General features: G+C 39.5%; 2 protein-coding genes and 1 pseudogene across 3 annotated transcripts; 1 reads left to right on the forward strand and 2 right to left on the reverse strand.

Annotated features, from left to right (window-relative positions):
• Window positions 1–4630: 4630 nt before the first annotated feature.
• LOC125469043 lies at window positions 4631–5151 on the reverse strand (annotated as a pseudogene).
• Window positions 5152–6339: 1188 nt separating this feature from the next.
• Window positions 6340–7828, reverse strand: LOC125469044 (aspartic proteinase CDR1-like). Its single transcript, XM_048565936.1, has one exon. It carries the CDS (start codon window positions 7826–7828, stop codon window positions 6488–6490), a length of 1341 nt encoding a protein of 446 aa, XP_048421893.1. The 3' UTR covers window positions 6340–6487.
• Window positions 7829–11029: 3201 nt separating this feature from the next.
• LOC103929319 lies at window positions 11030–16434 on the forward strand. 2 transcript variants are annotated; one of them, XM_009338501.3, is made up of 6 exons: window positions 11032–13424; window positions 13856–14484; window positions 14743–14952; window positions 15312–15529; window positions 15653–15712; window positions 15857–16434. In XM_009338501.3, exons 1-6 carry the CDS (start codon window positions 11090–11092, stop codon window positions 15903–15905), a joined length of 3501 nt encoding a protein of 1166 aa, XP_009336776.2. In that variant the 5' UTR covers window positions 11032–11089; the 3' UTR covers window positions 15906–16434. The 2 variants fall into 2 exon arrangements, 1 of the variants encoding a protein (XP_009336776.2); XR_007251508.1 differs by lacking the exons at window positions 15653–15712; window positions 15857–16434 and having other exon boundaries at window positions 11030–13424; window positions 14762–14952.
• The last annotated feature ends 177 nt before the right edge of the window (window positions 16435–16611 follow it).

Consider the following 16611-nt stretch of genomic DNA (forward strand, 5'->3'; position numbering starts at 1 on the left):
GTGTCCCGGACACATTGAAAAATCTCTCGTCATCTTGACTACTATTGGGAAACAACACCACAAAAATAAAATTAGGAAAATGTAATTCAATTTGAAGTCTTTCTATTATTCTAAGCAACAAAATAATAATAATAATAATAATAATAATAATAAGGGCTTAATGTTAGTTGACAATAGGGAGAAAACAGAGTGGAAATGGGAGGTGGAGTGGGATGTATATATGAGCGCCAGCGCATGTGGTGTTTTTTATATTTTTATATTTTGTACCTTATTATTAAATAAAGTTAGTTGATGGTTTTTTTATTTATTAAAATGTAAAAATTTGAAGCCATTTTTATTAGTTTTTTCAAAAAAAAAAAAAAAAAAAAAAATTCTAAACTTGTCCATTGTCCTCAGTGTGATCAGTCTTTGGGAGTCTAGCATATCAAGTAATCCGGTGTTTTAAATAATCTTCACCGTTCAATTTCTTAGAAGTAATATTAAAATCAATCTTTACTATTTATTTGAAGCCGATACTAAGGTGCTCAAACCTCAGCACGACTCAGTTTCTCTAACTCAAACTTGGCTCGAATTATTTGGAGCAAATTTATAGTCTCTATAATTAAAGTCTATTAATCACAAAGTGAGAAAAAAGAGGACCTAAATTCACTGTATTGTAAATATAATTGTAATTTTGGCATTACACGATCACATCAACATGCATAGACTGCTAGTAGGTGAAACGAAAATCGAATTGTAATTTTGGTAAATCAAATTGAAAAGGTAAGTTTCAAATTGGGAAGCAAAATCCAAAATCCAAATGGATCCTATCACATGCATACACTGCTAGCTAGTAGGTGAAACCGAATGCAATTACTCTTATTTTGTAGTTATTTTTCCATTAAAAAGGACACCTCTTTGTGTATAAAATGGTTAAAAGTTAAGGACAACTAATTAAAATTAGAGACAATAATCGGTGAGATCATCTCACTAGGACAATCCTCACACCAAGTGTGGTGGAACCGCATGAGGTCGGAGTTGAACCATATTATTATCGATGCAAAATTCCACTCATGGTGGGGGGGGGTTAGGTCAACGGATCTCCGATGTCTAAGTTAGTTTCTCTGAGAGAGTAAAGTATTTAGGGTTTTTTTAAGGTTGCAAAAGCTCTGAAAATTTGGTAGAATATGAGGTATTTATAGGGATAGGGCTGGCCGTAGTATTTAATGGAGAGATATTCTCTAAATATTCTCAAGATATTTAATAGGAAATAATATCTTGAGATAATGGTGTAATTATCTCTAATTTATTTAAATTAGGATTACTTACTTGATTGGAGTCAATCTTCAAATAGGAATGTATTAAAAATAGGATTTGGGTAATTAATCCTTATCTTTAATTCATTGCCAAGGGCATGCGAGCTGTGGGTAGTCGTATTCAGCTGCTAAGACCTTCAGGGATGTGAGCTGCTCGTGAGAGCATATGAGAAGCCTACCCATTTATTGAGAGCAATCTTGTCTTTCTTGAATAAAAGTTCACGTGTAACATCTAAAATTTTTGAGATTATTTTAGACTCCATAATTATTACTAGTTCATTGTGAGGCTTAAACACTCCCTCACTCCTTTAGTGTAGATAATGTCGTTTGTTCAAAAAATAAATATGTAAGAGGTAGGGTTTATTCGAACTCGATTAAAAAACGAAATTATCAAATCACCATCACGCCATGCACATAATCGGCATGAAGCTAGTGCAAGCGAGTCCAACCCTAGAGCTAATTGTGATTGTGATATGGGGCACCACAAGGAATTAAATTGAGAACATTCTTAATTAGTTCATGAAAATGTCAATATTTACCGATAAAACAAATAGGAATACATAATTATTATTGGGAAGAGTTATCTACATATATATTTTTATCTTTCACATCTTTCTAAATTTTCGATCATTGGATCAAACGCATTGAAAAAATCAATGGACAAAAATTAATAAGGGTGTGTGGAAGATAAAAAAGGATGTGTGAAGAGCACTACCCGTACTATTATGATTATACACGCATTACCTAATTATGGCGACTAAGCAGGCCTTTCCACTCCCTTATAACCTAAAGTTGACATTGTTTGACGAGAGAAAACTTAAACTTGTCATTGTCCTAATGTAAACAGACTTGTCTTCGGTAGTCCAGCCTATCATGTAGTCCGACTTTTTAAATAATCTTCACCGTTCGATTTCTTAGAATCAATCTTCACTATTTATTTCTCAAACTATTGAGCAGTCCCAAGCTATTGAAGAAAACTTGCAATGTTAACTTGTTTAGAAAATCTCCGAACTATTTTATGCTACTTGTGAATATCATACAAATAAAAATAAATAAATTGTGAGCAAAACGTTGCAATTGCAATCAAATAGCTGGTGATTCTGCTTGACTGAGGCCACGAGCAAGGTGAAATTCCCCATAACCTCCCCGGACCCGAAAGAAGTAGATAATCGTGGCTTGCCACCAGTTGGGAACCACCCCCACCCCCGGCGGCCCCTTTTTTTTTTTTTTTTTTTTGGTAAAAAAAAGTATCAAATAAATTGCAATGGAGTGCAAGATTCACTAAATCAAAACAGCCTTCAATCAGTCAATCAGTGGAGATTTAATTGCTGGAAAATCCAAAACTTGTAGATCAATTTTTACTCACCAGGTTGATGTGGCCCATAAAATGGCAAAGACACATCATTGAGAACAAGCCACTTATATAGAATTACCCCACTCTAATTATCACCGAGACCTTTTGGATTACAACCCCACACCTGACGGATTGAGCAGGTGGCCAAGTGGGGACAATATTGATGTTGTTGGAGTGGGCCCATGGCCCGTGTACCTGAAATTTAAGATAGTATCAGAGCCAGGGGACGGGCTTGTACATCCACGTGAACAAGTGGGTCCCCCTTGACCCCGTGCGAATGTGTGAGCCCCGACTTGGCTCCACGTAGGCCAAGAGACGCCAGGTAGACGGGCCATGGGCCCACTTCAACAACATCGATATTGTCCCCACTTGCCCACCTGCTCAATCTGTCAGGTGTGGGGTTTTAATACAAAAGGCATCGGTGATAGTTAGAGTGAGGTGATTCTATATAAATGGCTTGTTCTCAAGCCTTCTAGCCGATGTGGGACAGAGGAATTCTAACACTCCCCCACACATGAGACCCCATTTTATGGGTCACACGTGAAGTTCCACATATTGACAACCACATGGAGCCAAGTTGGGGCTCACCCGATCCCGCGGGGCCAATGGGGACCCACCCATTCATGTGGCATCTCTTGGCCTACGTGAAGCCAAGTCGGGGCTCACCCATTCGAGCGGGGTCAAAGGGGACCCACCTGTTCACATGGATGTACGGGCTCGTCCCTTGGCTCTGATACCATCTTAAATTTCAGGTAGACGGGTCATGAGCCCACTCCAACAACACCGATACTATCCCCACTTGGCCACCTGCTCAATCCGTCAGGTGTGGGGTTTTAATACAAAAAGAATGCCACCAGACTGTAGTACTAAGTGACAACACATCATCTTTTTAATTACTTGGGATGCGCCCGTGTAGTACTGAGTGGCAACGCATCATCTTTTTAATTACTTGGGGTGCGCCCTTGAGAATATTTTTGTGTCTATTGGTTTCACACGACAGTACATAATGTGTTTGGAATACAAACTCATAAGAAATTGTTTCTCTTTTGTAAGTAACTTTCTCTCGCTCTCTTTGGCAAGTGCTTGCGATATGCCTTGTTCAACAGTCGATCCGGGATATAAACAAGGGTAACTTTTCGAATGAAAAGGTCTTAAAAGGGTTACAATTTCATTACACAAAAAGGACACTACAAGACTTATATTGGCCAAGGCACATCTGTTGGTTTGGGGGCTGCATCCAGGGATAGAAAGTTGGTGGACCTAGAAATGATTGAGGATCCAAACATTGGTGTCATATATGTGATGAGGACCTGTTTGGTTTGCGTTTGTTCGTTAATAAGGGCACTTGGGCAGCTAAAATACAAAATGTGCCCTGCTGTGTATGATATGGACGGTGAAACTGAATTCTCTGTGAAGATAACGGCTAGATAGTAAGATCTCACGCACCTTTACTATAGCTTCGCAGTGACGACCGTGATCAAATGTGTAGGATAGGTGGGAGGTAGAGACGCGCAACAACCAATCATAAAGGACCACTCTTTCGTCTAAAGATGCTTAACTGATGCACCGATAATTTGCATAGGAGAAGGAGGTGGTTGGATGTGGACAAATTCAAGGTAGAGCTTCTCAAGCATTTGTGCATCCTCGTAAGTTCCATGGGTAGGGAAGAAGCATAGTTACGGAATTACCCATTACTTTAGCTTAGATCATAAATATTTCACATTAGGTCACATTTATCATGATATTCGAACTTTAAACATTCTCAAATTTAGATTTGTAATATACAAAAGGCATGTAATTTATAGAATATTACTTACCATTACATGAAACACCTCTCCAATGTCTTGGGAGTTCAACAGAAAAACCCCAATTTCGATCTATTTATTTGCTGATATAAACAGTTGAAAATTTATTTAAATTTAACAACATTTTCTGAATAAAACGAAGACAAATAGTAACATGTTGAGTCAACGTTCAACGTTCACGCGGTAGATGAAAGAGCATGCTCTATCTTCTTTGCCATTGATTGGAGAATAGAGCCACAAAAAGATAGAAAGTCTTCAAATCTCCACACTTCAATCGGATCACAAACAAATGACCAGTCGATCTTACAACTGGCACAATCGCGGTCATTGACAGACAGCACTTGCATAGTTCCAACATACGACTTGAATCCCATATTATTATCAACGATCTCATAGCTCAAGCACCGTTCGATCGGATCGATCGCTAGTAGCTTCTCTGTGACCCACTTGATGGATCTCTGATCATCGGCAGATAATGATGTTTTACCAAAGGCATCGGGATAGAGTGAAGCGTACCGGATCACACCAGGTTGGTCGGGGACTCCTACTTGATAACAAGTGTCAAGAATTGGGAACCATTTGTGGAAGTTGCAAAAATCTGCCGAGAGAGGCCAAACTTCATCTGCTGCGGGGCCTTGTAGCTCAACAGAGTTTTACCTTCCCATTCGGATTGTTGGATGTGTGTTTCTTCTTCCATGAGAGGCTCATTGATAGCAAGCTTATTAGTGAGCACCCCTTTGAAGGAGAAATTTAGCTTATTAGTTAATGTTAATAGTACGTTTATAACACTACTATATGTTATAATATTAGTGGAGGTAGAGACAAGTGGGGATTATGACAGGTGGTGGAAGAGACAACATAAAGAGCTTGAGGAGGCGAGGGTGGAGGTAGAAGGTGACGGCAACGGAAAAGGATATAGACCATCTTTACATGAGCGCTAAAACAAGAGATAGCCGGTGCGTAAGTCATAAATTTGATAAACATAAGGTGGAAAGAGAAACAATACAAGATTATCTTGAGTGAAACGAGCAACATATATAGCAAGTTTTTACGTAGAAAGGGGATGAGGAAAACACTACAGGTATGAAACCTAAAAGAACTTACAGAAAGAGGAATGTTATTGGTATGAGAGATGGACATATTCTCACCATTGAGGATATGTAGTAGGTCTGGGAGAAGGAAAATGAGGGATGTATTTGGGCCAAGCTGGTGCATAGTCTACGGGGGCAGAGAAGGCTGATTGCTGAAAACCCCATGGCTGAGTTTAGGGCTGCTGTTGGTGGAATCCCCACTGCTGGGATTGGGGATGTTGCCAGCGTCAGCCACCGCCTGTATGAGTGCTCCCATTGTTGCGATAATTACCACCTCCGCATCTGAAATGATTTCCACCAGTACTGCGCCTGAACGAGGAGTTGCGAGAGGAAGCTTGGCCCGCGGGAGAAGGAGCAGATGCCATGAGAAGAGCCTGCTCGGAAGTGAAGTTAGCAGAGGGCTTGGTGTTTTGCTGCTCCAAGGAGAAGAGTTTGTGGCGAAGATCTGCAAAAGTAGGGAGCGGGCCATTGATGATTGCCGTGTTGAAAAATAAATTAAGAGAGGAATCTGGAGATGAGTTGCAAAGTGAACCCAAAAAAAGAACAACAATTTACTACTATTATATGAAAAGCCTCTCCAATGTCTCTGGAGTTCAACAAAAACCCCACCAATTTTCAATCTATTTATTCTCTCATTTATTGCCAAATTTGCATCTTAATTCATAGACATAAAGAAAAAATATTACAAAATTTCCAAGAAGGGTTGAGACTGAGACTCAAATTCATAATCCTTATCCCATTAGAAAACCTTAAATACCTAACCAAAAAACCTTAATAAAATTATAAAAAAAAAAAAAAAAAAAAAAACAAACATGTTACTAACTTGCTAACTTGCAAAACAAAACACAATCTCCTAATCGTATTATTTTCCAACACAACCCTATTGCAAGAGGGTTGTGAAAGCAAAAGTATAACAGTCCTCCTCTCCTTATAATTTTCTTTTCATTCACAGTCACGGTACTTGAGGGATACAATATTGTTGTCCAAGTCATATCCAACGTTCACGTTTTGTTGTTGGTACATTCCAAAAATGGTATAGTCCGAGCTTCCTTCATTTAGGCTCATGGCCAAGCAGAGATTTCCCTCAGAATTCACAATCCAAGTGTTCTCGTCGCCCAACGGAAAGTCTAGTCCTGTGAAATGGAACACAATTTCGGGCGTTATATCCAATCTGAAACCGCTATGATAATCGTAACATAGCGGGAAAAGTCCATCCACATCTGTCACTGGTTTGAAATCCGATAAAGCATTCATCATTCCCAACTTGAACTCAATAAAAGCATCAAATGCAAGCAAAGTAAAAGTTGTTGCTGAATCCATGAAAACTCCTCCTCGGTCCGCCGTCATGTCAAACACTGACCTTGAAATATTCAGCAGTGTTCCATCAATACTAATCCCTTCTAAGCTTAGCTGGTACAAACCATATTGACCGCTCAAAAGCGAAGTTTGCGTCTCTTCTTCCGTGATTACTGCCGCTGAGCCAAATCTCACAGAGCTATGGTTACCTTTATCTTTAGAAGGTATGCAATATGAAATACGAAGTAATGGAATCTGGCTAACAAGTGAAGAAGGTTGTCTACTTAAACCGACAATTCCCGGTGCAGGGTATCCTGCAGTTGTGTCAACATTAGAGTGACCACAACCAATGATTATATTTTGGAAACTAATGCTACCACTTAATCCATCATCTTCAAGCGTGACGGTTTCTGTGGCAACGTCTCCTTCGGTGAATGATCCGTCCATATAGTTAATCTCATACTTACATTCGCCGTTTGGATTAGGGCAGCGGGCACCTGAGGCTGTGTTGCACACAACCGAGCCACACATTGCCTTCTCATAGCTTTGTGAGCTTGCAGGATTGTATATTGGTATGGTTTGACTGAAACACTGCTCACAAGGCTCACACTGCAGCCAAGTCAAGTGGCTGCCAGTGTCAAAGACTCCGAAGGTGTCAACTTCCGGAGTGCCGACTTTAAACCTCATGATGTAATCTCCTGGGCTTTGATCAATAGGCGCCCAGACGTAACTGCTCGAATAACTGCTCCACGTTTTATTTGACATTAGCCAATTGAAGTAGTTCTGTCTCGCTATGGTTCTGCGGCCGGATGATTTTATGAGATCAGCACGTGTTGCCCTAGGGTTGTAGAGCGGAGATGCAGGGGAATCACGGTGAATGAGACGCGCCTCAAAGCCTTTAACGGATGCTTTAGGAGAAGACATGGAGGAAGGGACAGTGATGATTGAAATTAGTGCAACGAGGGAGAATATTAGTGTTGATGCCATGGTTGGTAAACATGCAGGTCTAAAATTTTAGAGCATTGTTGTATAGCAGGGGGAGGTAATATATAGGGTTGGATCAAGGTCTGTAAAGTGTAACTGATATTTACTTCTGTGTATGGTAATTGGAAAGAAACCTAGATACGTAGTAGATCAAGTAAGTATTGTGTATTAACCCTATTTAAAGTTATATTGTACTCCAAGACATTTATATTTCCTTTAATGTATCGAGTAATTGTTTGTAATTTCTTATAAGAATCGAGTAATATTTGTGTTGTGGCAGATGTGGAATTGGGAGAAATCAGTTTCGTTACTTGTAGGGCAAGATTTTAGGACTCTTGTATTAAAAATACGTGTAGTCCCTTTTTCAATTTTATCAATCAAATAAATATTCGGCCAAATCAAACTTAAATAGTCACGTGTTTATCTGAAGGGGAAGGTCACATGTTTATTCGGATTTGTCAATCTACAAGTTAAAGAATATATAAATTATAAAGGGGGTGTGTGGATTATATAAATTATAAAGGGGGTGTGCTATCCATACATTTTTTTTTTTACTTCTTCTACATTCCTTGTTAATTTACGTTATTTGATCTTCTTTAATTCATCCGATTCGACGTCTGAAGATTAAAAAAATATGAAAAAAGTAAAAATAGGTGTGTAGATATCATATCCCATTATAAAGTACTACCGGTTATTGAATACATGGATATTGAAGTGACCATGGCAAAGACACGCAAGCAATCGCATGGGGAGAGTTTGAGTTTCCTTTTCTTGCTTGATGCGAGTGGGTGATAACCGTAAATTACTTATAAAAAGAATTCACCTAGCCAATCTGGGTACCCTATGCAATTTTTTTAAGTACTCAGGAATTCGAGCCAACCATCTAGATTGTGTTTAGAACACTAACCATATGCTGCATATAAATAAGGAAAAATGTCTAATATTACTTGGAGAAAATGGGTAGAAAATAACTCAAATGTCTCATGTTACTGTTGAAAAGGATGGGAGAAGGAAGCTTGCATGAGTTTATAAGTAAGGTTACCCTTTATATTGCTAATACGTTTTATGGTGGAATCTCAACTTTCTTCATTTACAAAGATGATGCCAATGAAAATTACAAGTACCACATATTTAGGTGCCATCATCACTAATAATCCCTAATAAAGCTAGAGTCCCTGCCTATGTGTGTAAATTTGTCCCACGTTTTTAAGTATACCGACATAAATTTGTACACTTGAAGGATGTGATGTTGTTAACTGAAATCATACCCAACATTCACATTCCTGTGCTGGTACATTCCAAAGATAGTAAAACCTGCAAAACTTGGCAAAATAGCCAGGCAGTAGTGTCCTTGAGAATTCACAGCCCAAGTGTTATCCGCACTTACCGGAAACTCCAGTCCCGTGAAATGAAGCACAATTTCCGGCGTTTTATCCGCTTGAAACCGGCTATCATCGTAATAAATTATGAAAATGCCATCATAATCTCCCACTCTATGGAAATCTGATAAAGCATATATGATTACCTTCTCAGCTTACTAAAGCTCCAAATGCAAGCATAGTATGAGTTGTTGCCGAGTCCATGAAAACACCTCCCTCCCCACCCGCGGTCATATTAAAAACTGAACTCGAAACATTGAGCATTGCGCCATCGACGCTAATGCCCTCTAAGTTTAGACAGTACTGACCATTTTCACCGCTCAACCAAGGTGTTTGAGTTTTTTGCCTCAGTTTCAGTGACCACTGCCAGCCGGTAGTAACCCAATTTTCACGTTGCTGTTATTGTAGATGCCATTATTTTTGGAAGAAACGCAATACGAAAGGTAGGGGTACGAAATCTGACCAACAAGTGAAGAAGGCTCTCTCCTAACTCCTATGTCCCACAACTCCAGGTGGGTGATGACCTGCTTTTGTTTCGACATTGGTGTGACCACAGATGATAATCATGTTTGTTAAGTTAATGTTACCACTTAATCCATCATGTTCAAGTATGATTGTCTCCGTGGCAATGTCTCCTTCGGTATCCATCTTGGTACGCAATTTTGTACCGGCATTCGCCTTTCAGATCAGGGCAATGGGCATCTGAGGTTGTATTGCACTCTATGGAGCCGCACATTACCTTCTGATAGCTGTCTGAGTTTGCAGGATCAAATATTGGTATGCCTTGTTCGTAGCATTTTTCACAAGGCTTACACTGAAACCAAATTAAATCGTTGGCCATGTCGAAAATCCCAAAGGTGTCAACTCTTGGGGTGCCAACTTTGAACCTCATGATGTTGTCTCCATGGTCTCTATCAATCGGCGTGCTGAATGGAATTGCGCCGTGTTTTACCTGACATTAGCCATTTGAAGTAGTTTTGTCTAGCTATGATTCTGCGGCGAGCTGATTTGATGCGATTGGTAGGTGTGGCCTTGAGGTTGTAGAACGGAGATTGAGGAGAGTCGCGATGAATGAGACGTGCCTCGAAACCATGGACCGGTGTCTTAGGAGAAGACATGGACGATGGAGGTATGGTGATCTTGATTGAAATTAGTAAGAGGAGGGAGAATATCAGAGTCGAGGCCATGGTTGCTAGCCCCCGCCTAGCCCTAGGTGTGGAGTTTATAGGGCAGGTTCAAGGTTTACAGTTGGTAATTTTTTGGGGTTGATCTGTATACGATGAAGCAACCTAAGATTGGATGAACTGGTATATAATTACCATACAAGAAATACATTGTATTCTCAAGTTTCTAAATGTGTGGAGAGTATAGATGGTAAGACAACATAGACATGAATGAATTGTGTTGTGATGACCCTAACAGAAAAATGAGTGTGCACCTGCAATCCTTCGCATGAATTTTGTCATCGTCAGTTGTCCATGTGAGTAGGAAAATTTAACTTTTTTACATTGTGAACGTTGAATGCATAATTTTAACGAGAAAAACTTGCATGCAACGGAATGTCATTGTGACGGTATTCCAAACTAATCATGTAAACGTATATCAGTAAATGATAAACTTAAAATATCACTACAATATTAATCCGGTTATATGTAAGTACTTACTACTACTATTACTTCTCCGCATTTGTGGCTTATTAATGTGTTGAGCATCATATTTGTTCACCCATAAAATGCTAGCTTTTGAAATCTTTAATTAGTACGACATATGTTACATGTCGTTCTCCTTCATGAACGACGTGTCATAATATACCAACTGACAAATACTGAAAAACCCCTCTAAAATCTCCGCGAAAGCTCTGAATGTAACCTCTCAATCTTCATCCATGGAGGTTCTCTCTCTCACTTCACCTTTCCCTTCCAAATTTCCCGTCAATTCTCCGAACAAGAAAACCCCATTTCGGTACAACATTCGCACCTTCTATTTCCACAAAAACCCATCATTTTCCATCTATTTACTCTCCTGTAACAGCAGAAAGTTTCGAGCTTTCGCTCAGTTCGGTAGGCCCACCAGCCGCAGAAACTCGCTGAGGAAGAAGCTCACTGACGGCGAAAAGGTGAACCAGAATTCAATTCCTTTAAACCCAAGTTCTGAATTTCAGTTTTTGAATAGTAATTTTGTTGATTCTGAGAGTCAATTTAGTAATTTGGTTTCTGATGATGGTGCGAAGGAGAGCAAATTTGGTAATGGGGTTGCTGATGATAGTGTAGCTGAAACGGGTAATGTAGAAGAATCGAATTCGAAACGTCTTGGTGATTCGGTTTTGTTGAGTAAATTGGAGAGTTGGATGGAGCAGTATAAGAGGGATACTGAGTACTGGGGCATTGGTTCGGGTCATATTTTTACTGTTGTGCAAGATTCTGATGGTAGTGTGAAAGCAGTTTCGGTTAATGAGGATGAAATCTTGAGGAGAAGCCGGGTTGAGCGAGAAGAATTGGAGGGCTCGGCGGAGGTGAACCTGAAAATTTTGCGGGCGGAGAGTTTAGCTAGAGAGATGGAGAGAGGGAACAATGGGATTCCGAGGAATAGTTCCATAGCCAAGTTTGTTAATGAGGGTGAGGGTGAGGGTCTTGTGAAGGCGATTCAGAGTTTTACTCTTGGACCTGAGTTGATACCAAAGCTATCTCGAGTTGGGAGATTGGTCTTGTATGGTGTCATTGCGTTGTGGGCATTGAAGAAGTTATTCACTTTTGGAAATAAAGAAGAGCGGTACTCGGAATTGGAGAAGGAAATGATGAGGAGAAAGATCAAAGCAAGAAAGGAGAAAGAGATGTTAGAACCGAGCAGTGTGGAAGTTGTTCAAGCAACTCCAGAACTGCCACTGGGTTCCTTTAAAAAGCCTAGCCTTGACAAGCAAGAACTTATGAAGGTTATTGTGAGAGAAAAATCGTCAAATGGTAACCTAGCTCTACAAGTTTCTCCAAGTTCCATGACTGCTGCTGTGAATACAGATTTTGATGATAAAGTTCATGAAATCAGAAATATGGCCAGGCAAGCGCGAGAAATTGAGAGCAGGGATAGGGATAGAAACGATATTCAGACTCCGAATGATGAAATTTCAGATGGAACTGTGAATGAAAATTTGGATGAAATAGAAGCTGTCAAACGGCATGGAGAAGGGGAAGCAAGTATTCTAACCAACCTTGTAAATAGAGATTTCAGGCAAAGTGAGGGTCGTGATGATACTTCTTCTACTAAAAAGTTAGACTTTGTTGAGGACGGGCATAATCAAACTTCTAGTATTTTGAATATAGAAGTTTCAGATGATAGGGAAAGCACTAACCAGGATGTAACAGACTGTAAATGGAATTTGCAGTTACCAGACAATGCTCCTTTTAGGGAGTCCAGCAAGTCCAGCAATGGTTCCCTTCAAGTCAAACCAAGGGTTATAAGATCAGTGAAAGAAGCTAGGGAGTATCTTTCCAAAAAACATGACAAAACAAAGCTAAATGAAGAGCCCCGATTTGAACCTGTCCCCAGAAATGATGTTCTTGGAAGGCTACGAAGTGATAAAGACTTTGGTAACAATGGAAGCCAGGGAGGGTTCGTGGTCAACAATGTTTTAGCTCATGTGATTCCAGATGAAACATCAGATCCTCCATCTACCGAAAATGCTTCTGAAGATTATGATCTGAAGGATGAAAAATTTGAAGCTATAAAAAGTGATAAACCTGATGAAACCGAGAAAAGACACTTCATGGACGATGATCAAAAGGAACAGGTTTCTTTAGATCATGAAAGTAGTAACAGTGATTCAATGACAGAACCATCTGTTAAATATGAGAAGTGGATGGAGGAAAACTTTAAGGAATTTGAACCTATAGCTAAGAAGATTGCAGTTGGTTTTAGAGATAATTACGTGGTTTCAAAAGGAAAAGCAGATCAAGAATCAATTATGAGTTCGGACATGACAGAGCTTGGATCTAATGAAGAAGATGACAGTGAACTTGAATGGATGAAAGATGATAGTCTTAGGGACATTGTGCTTCAAGTCCGAGATAATGAATTGGCAGGACGGGATCCGTTTCATATGATGGATGCTGAAGATAAGGATGCATTCTTCAAGGGTCTTGAGAAGAAAGTTGAGACAGAGAATAAAAAGCTGACGAAACTACATGAGTTGCTCCATGCGAACATTGAAAACCTCAATTATGGTGCAGGTAATTTTTGGACTCATACCTATTGATCTACTTCTCAGCATTGAGGATGACATAGATGGCCTTTTTTTTTTTTTTTTGTGAAAATTTTATAAATTCAGAAAGGGTCAATTTAATTGTATAGCATTCTCACTATGGTGAGATATTTCAAGTTTTTACTGCAACCAGTTCGATAGGCCTCATAGGTTTTCTGATGGTAGTTTACTCTTCTCTTTGTATTTGTTAGCTAAACCGGTTCCTTACATAACTAGATCCATTGACCGCTTGTTAGGCCGACTATTTGTTAATATAATCTTTCTCTTGGACATGGAAAATGGAGGGCTGTAGTTATGGTAGCTTTTAGGTTTAAATCTTTCCAACTAATGAGAAGATTGGATATTTGATTTTTCTTGAATACATATTTTGCTTGGACTAATATTTTGCTTTCCTTGTAGATGGTATCAGCATCTATGATCCACCAGAGAAAATTATACCCCGCTGGAAAGGTCCCCCAATAGAAAAGAGTCCGGAGTTCTGGAATTATTTGCAAGAGCAGCGGAAGGCAATTTTTGCTGAGAATAGTGAGATTTCGGTGAATAAAGATGAGCAGAACTTTCTTCAGAACTCAACAGGATCCCAATCCCATGAGAGTATTGCTGCTACTTCCATAACCAATGGCCCAAATAAGAAGGATATTAGCAGTTCAAAGACAATTATAGAAGGGAGTGATGGTTCTGTTAGAACTGGCAAAAAATCAGGAAAGGAGTTTTGGCAACACACGAAAAAATGGTCTCAGGGGTTTTTGGAATCCTACAATGCGGAGACAGACCCAGAAATTAAATCCACTATGAGGGACATGGGGAAGGGTTTAGATCGATGGATCACTGAAAAAGAAATACAGGAAGCTGCTGATCTGATGGACAGAATGCCTGAAAAAAGTAAGGAATTCATGGAAAAGAAACTCAGCAAGCTTAAGAGAGAGATGGAATTGTTTGGGCCACAGGCTGTAGTGAGCAAATACCGTGAATATGCAGAAGATAAGAAAGAAGATTACTTGTGGTGGTTAGATCTGCCTTATGTGCTGGTAAGCTAGATATGCACTTCGACTTTTCTGCAATTTTTTAAGCTTGATTTGTGCTGTCAATTCATTCCCCAGTAGTTTCATCTTCTGGAATTAGTGGTCATCTAACACTATATTCAAGTTCCGGGAGGTCCTGGGTTTCAAACCTCTAATCCTTATTCCACATCTATTTGGTTTTTAACATCCGCCTTGATTTTAAGCTTTATGTAGATATTTTTCCCCAATACTCAACCAGTAGTTAATTCTCTCTGTACTTACCAGTGCATTGAGCTGTACACAGTTGATAATGAAGAACAAAGGATTGGATTTTATTCATTGGAGATGGCTGCGGATCTTGAATTGGAACCGAAGCCGTACCATGTGATTGCTTTCGAGGACAGTAATGATTGCAAAAATCTCTGTTATATCATCCAGGCTCAAATGGAAACACATGGGAATGGCCATGCCTTTGTTGTTGCCCAGCCACCGAAGGTAAAGAATTAATTTGTTTTCAGTTCTGAAGATCATCATTCTTCAGTTGCAGCTGTTGAAAATTTCTTGCAATTCATGGTCTTAGCAAATTATATTCTCTCAAGAGAGGCCAACTTGGGTGGAATAGCCATTTTATATTTTCAATATCACTCAGTTAACAGGACTCGTAATGTTTTTCATTTTAAGACGAGACTTGAGATGTGAGACTCTATGGTTTTCATATGTTATCCCACTCACAAATTAAATCTCTTTCCCGACTGCTGTTCAATTGTTCCCCTTCAATTGTTCAGTCTAATCTTTATTGATCTGTTGAGGTGGGTGACCGATTTATCTGAACCGTCCACTTATCTCCTCTCCAGGATGTTTTTCGGGAAGCCAAAACAAATGGCTTCGGTGTAACTGTCATTAGGAAAGGAGAGCTTCCGCTCAATGTGGACCAAACTTTGGAAGAAGTGGAGGATCAGATCAGTGAGATTGGGAGCAAAATATACCATGATAAGATCATGCAGGAGCGCTCTATGGATATAAGCTCGTTGATGAAGGGTGTATTTGGGTTCAGCGGCAAACCTATTATGAAGTAATTTCTCAACTTTAATAAAGTTGTTTCCATACAATACTTACCTGGTTTATGGAACATGATTTCATTGTATTCTGTTTTCGAAGTAGTCACATTTTTGCATCCTGACTGTCTTGATCACAGAAAAAGACCAACACAGACGATGAAGAGTGCAATTGGTTTCAGCGGCAAGCGTGCTAAGAAGTAAGTCCGTCAATCTGATGGAGTTGTTTCCATGCAGTACTTAACTAGCACGGAACACCAAAGCATTGATTTGTGTTATTTTACCATAGCATTTTATTTTCTTAGTACGACCATTTTCTTACGTCTTGATGTCTTTGATTGCAGAAAAAGATCGAAGAAAATGCTGAAGAAGCCCAGCAAGAAAGAAAAGTGATGCTTCATATGCATGCTCCGAGAGACAACAGTAATAGAGTATGTAAGAAGTTCATGGTAATGTCAAACTCCGCATGCTTATTCTGGTCGCTGCATAAACGCCGGACAAACTCTGTACAAAGTACCCGGAGCTCCATGATTTGGTGCCAAGCATTTACCTTTCAGGTTACCTTTTACCGAAGTCACCGTCTCGCGCATTCTTACACCGGCGCAGAAGTTGCAATAGTCAATTGTGCATATTGCCCATTCTTCTCACCCAAAGACTAGCCATTGCAGCAGTTCAGCTAGCTCCCAATTCCGACTCCGAGTGGTCACTTGCAACAACACATCTTCGGTGCTGGTTCCTTAAATATTAATTCCTATATATTTGCTTTAATTTGTGAATAATTTCCAACCTCATTGGATTTTGCCCTTTTATCTTATTGTAATTCCAACTTAATTTAACAAGCTGGAAAATGCATCGACTGAGTGCACCGGAGTATTAATGGAGTAGGTGGAAGCGACGAGTGTATACGATATGTTTCACCGTAGCATTGGATGCAACGTGGTATTGTATATTTCGCCCACAGTACACGTTGCTGATGGGTCCAACAAATCAAATGGCTCATTTAATTCATTTAAACCGAAACAATTCCGATTGTATCAATCACCACTGCCAACAAGTTGCCATTTTCCTATTTGATTCTTAAACATTTGTCAAAATATAG

This window comes from the organism of the source record quoted next, unplaced genomic scaffold (genome assembly GCF_019419815.1).
Source record: "Pyrus x bretschneideri cultivar Hongxiangsu unplaced genomic scaffold, Pyrus_bretschneideri_v1 Contig40, whole genome shotgun sequence".
Lineage (NCBI taxonomy): Eukaryota > Viridiplantae > Streptophyta > Magnoliopsida > Rosales > Rosaceae > Pyrus > Pyrus x bretschneideri.

What these genes read in the sequence shown, in the direction of transcription:
- LOC125469044 (XM_048565936.1), bottom strand. Translation starts at nt 7,828, where the DNA reads ATGGCATCAACACTAATATTCTCCCTCGTTGCACTAATTTCAATCATC.
- LOC103929319 (XM_009338501.3), top strand. Translation starts at nt 11,090, where the DNA reads ATGGAGGTTCTCTCTCTCACTTCACCTTTCCCTTCCAAATTTCCCGTC. An exon ending in TTGTTGCCCAGCCACCGAAG is followed by an intron (nt 14,953 to 15,311) that starts GTAAAGAATTAA and finishes TCTCCTCTCCAG; the next exon opens with GATGTTTTTCGGGAAGCCAA. An exon ending in AGCGGCAAACCTATTATGAA is followed by an intron (nt 15,530 to 15,652) that starts GTAATTTCTCAA and finishes TCTTGATCACAG; the next exon opens with AAAAAGACCAACACAGACGA.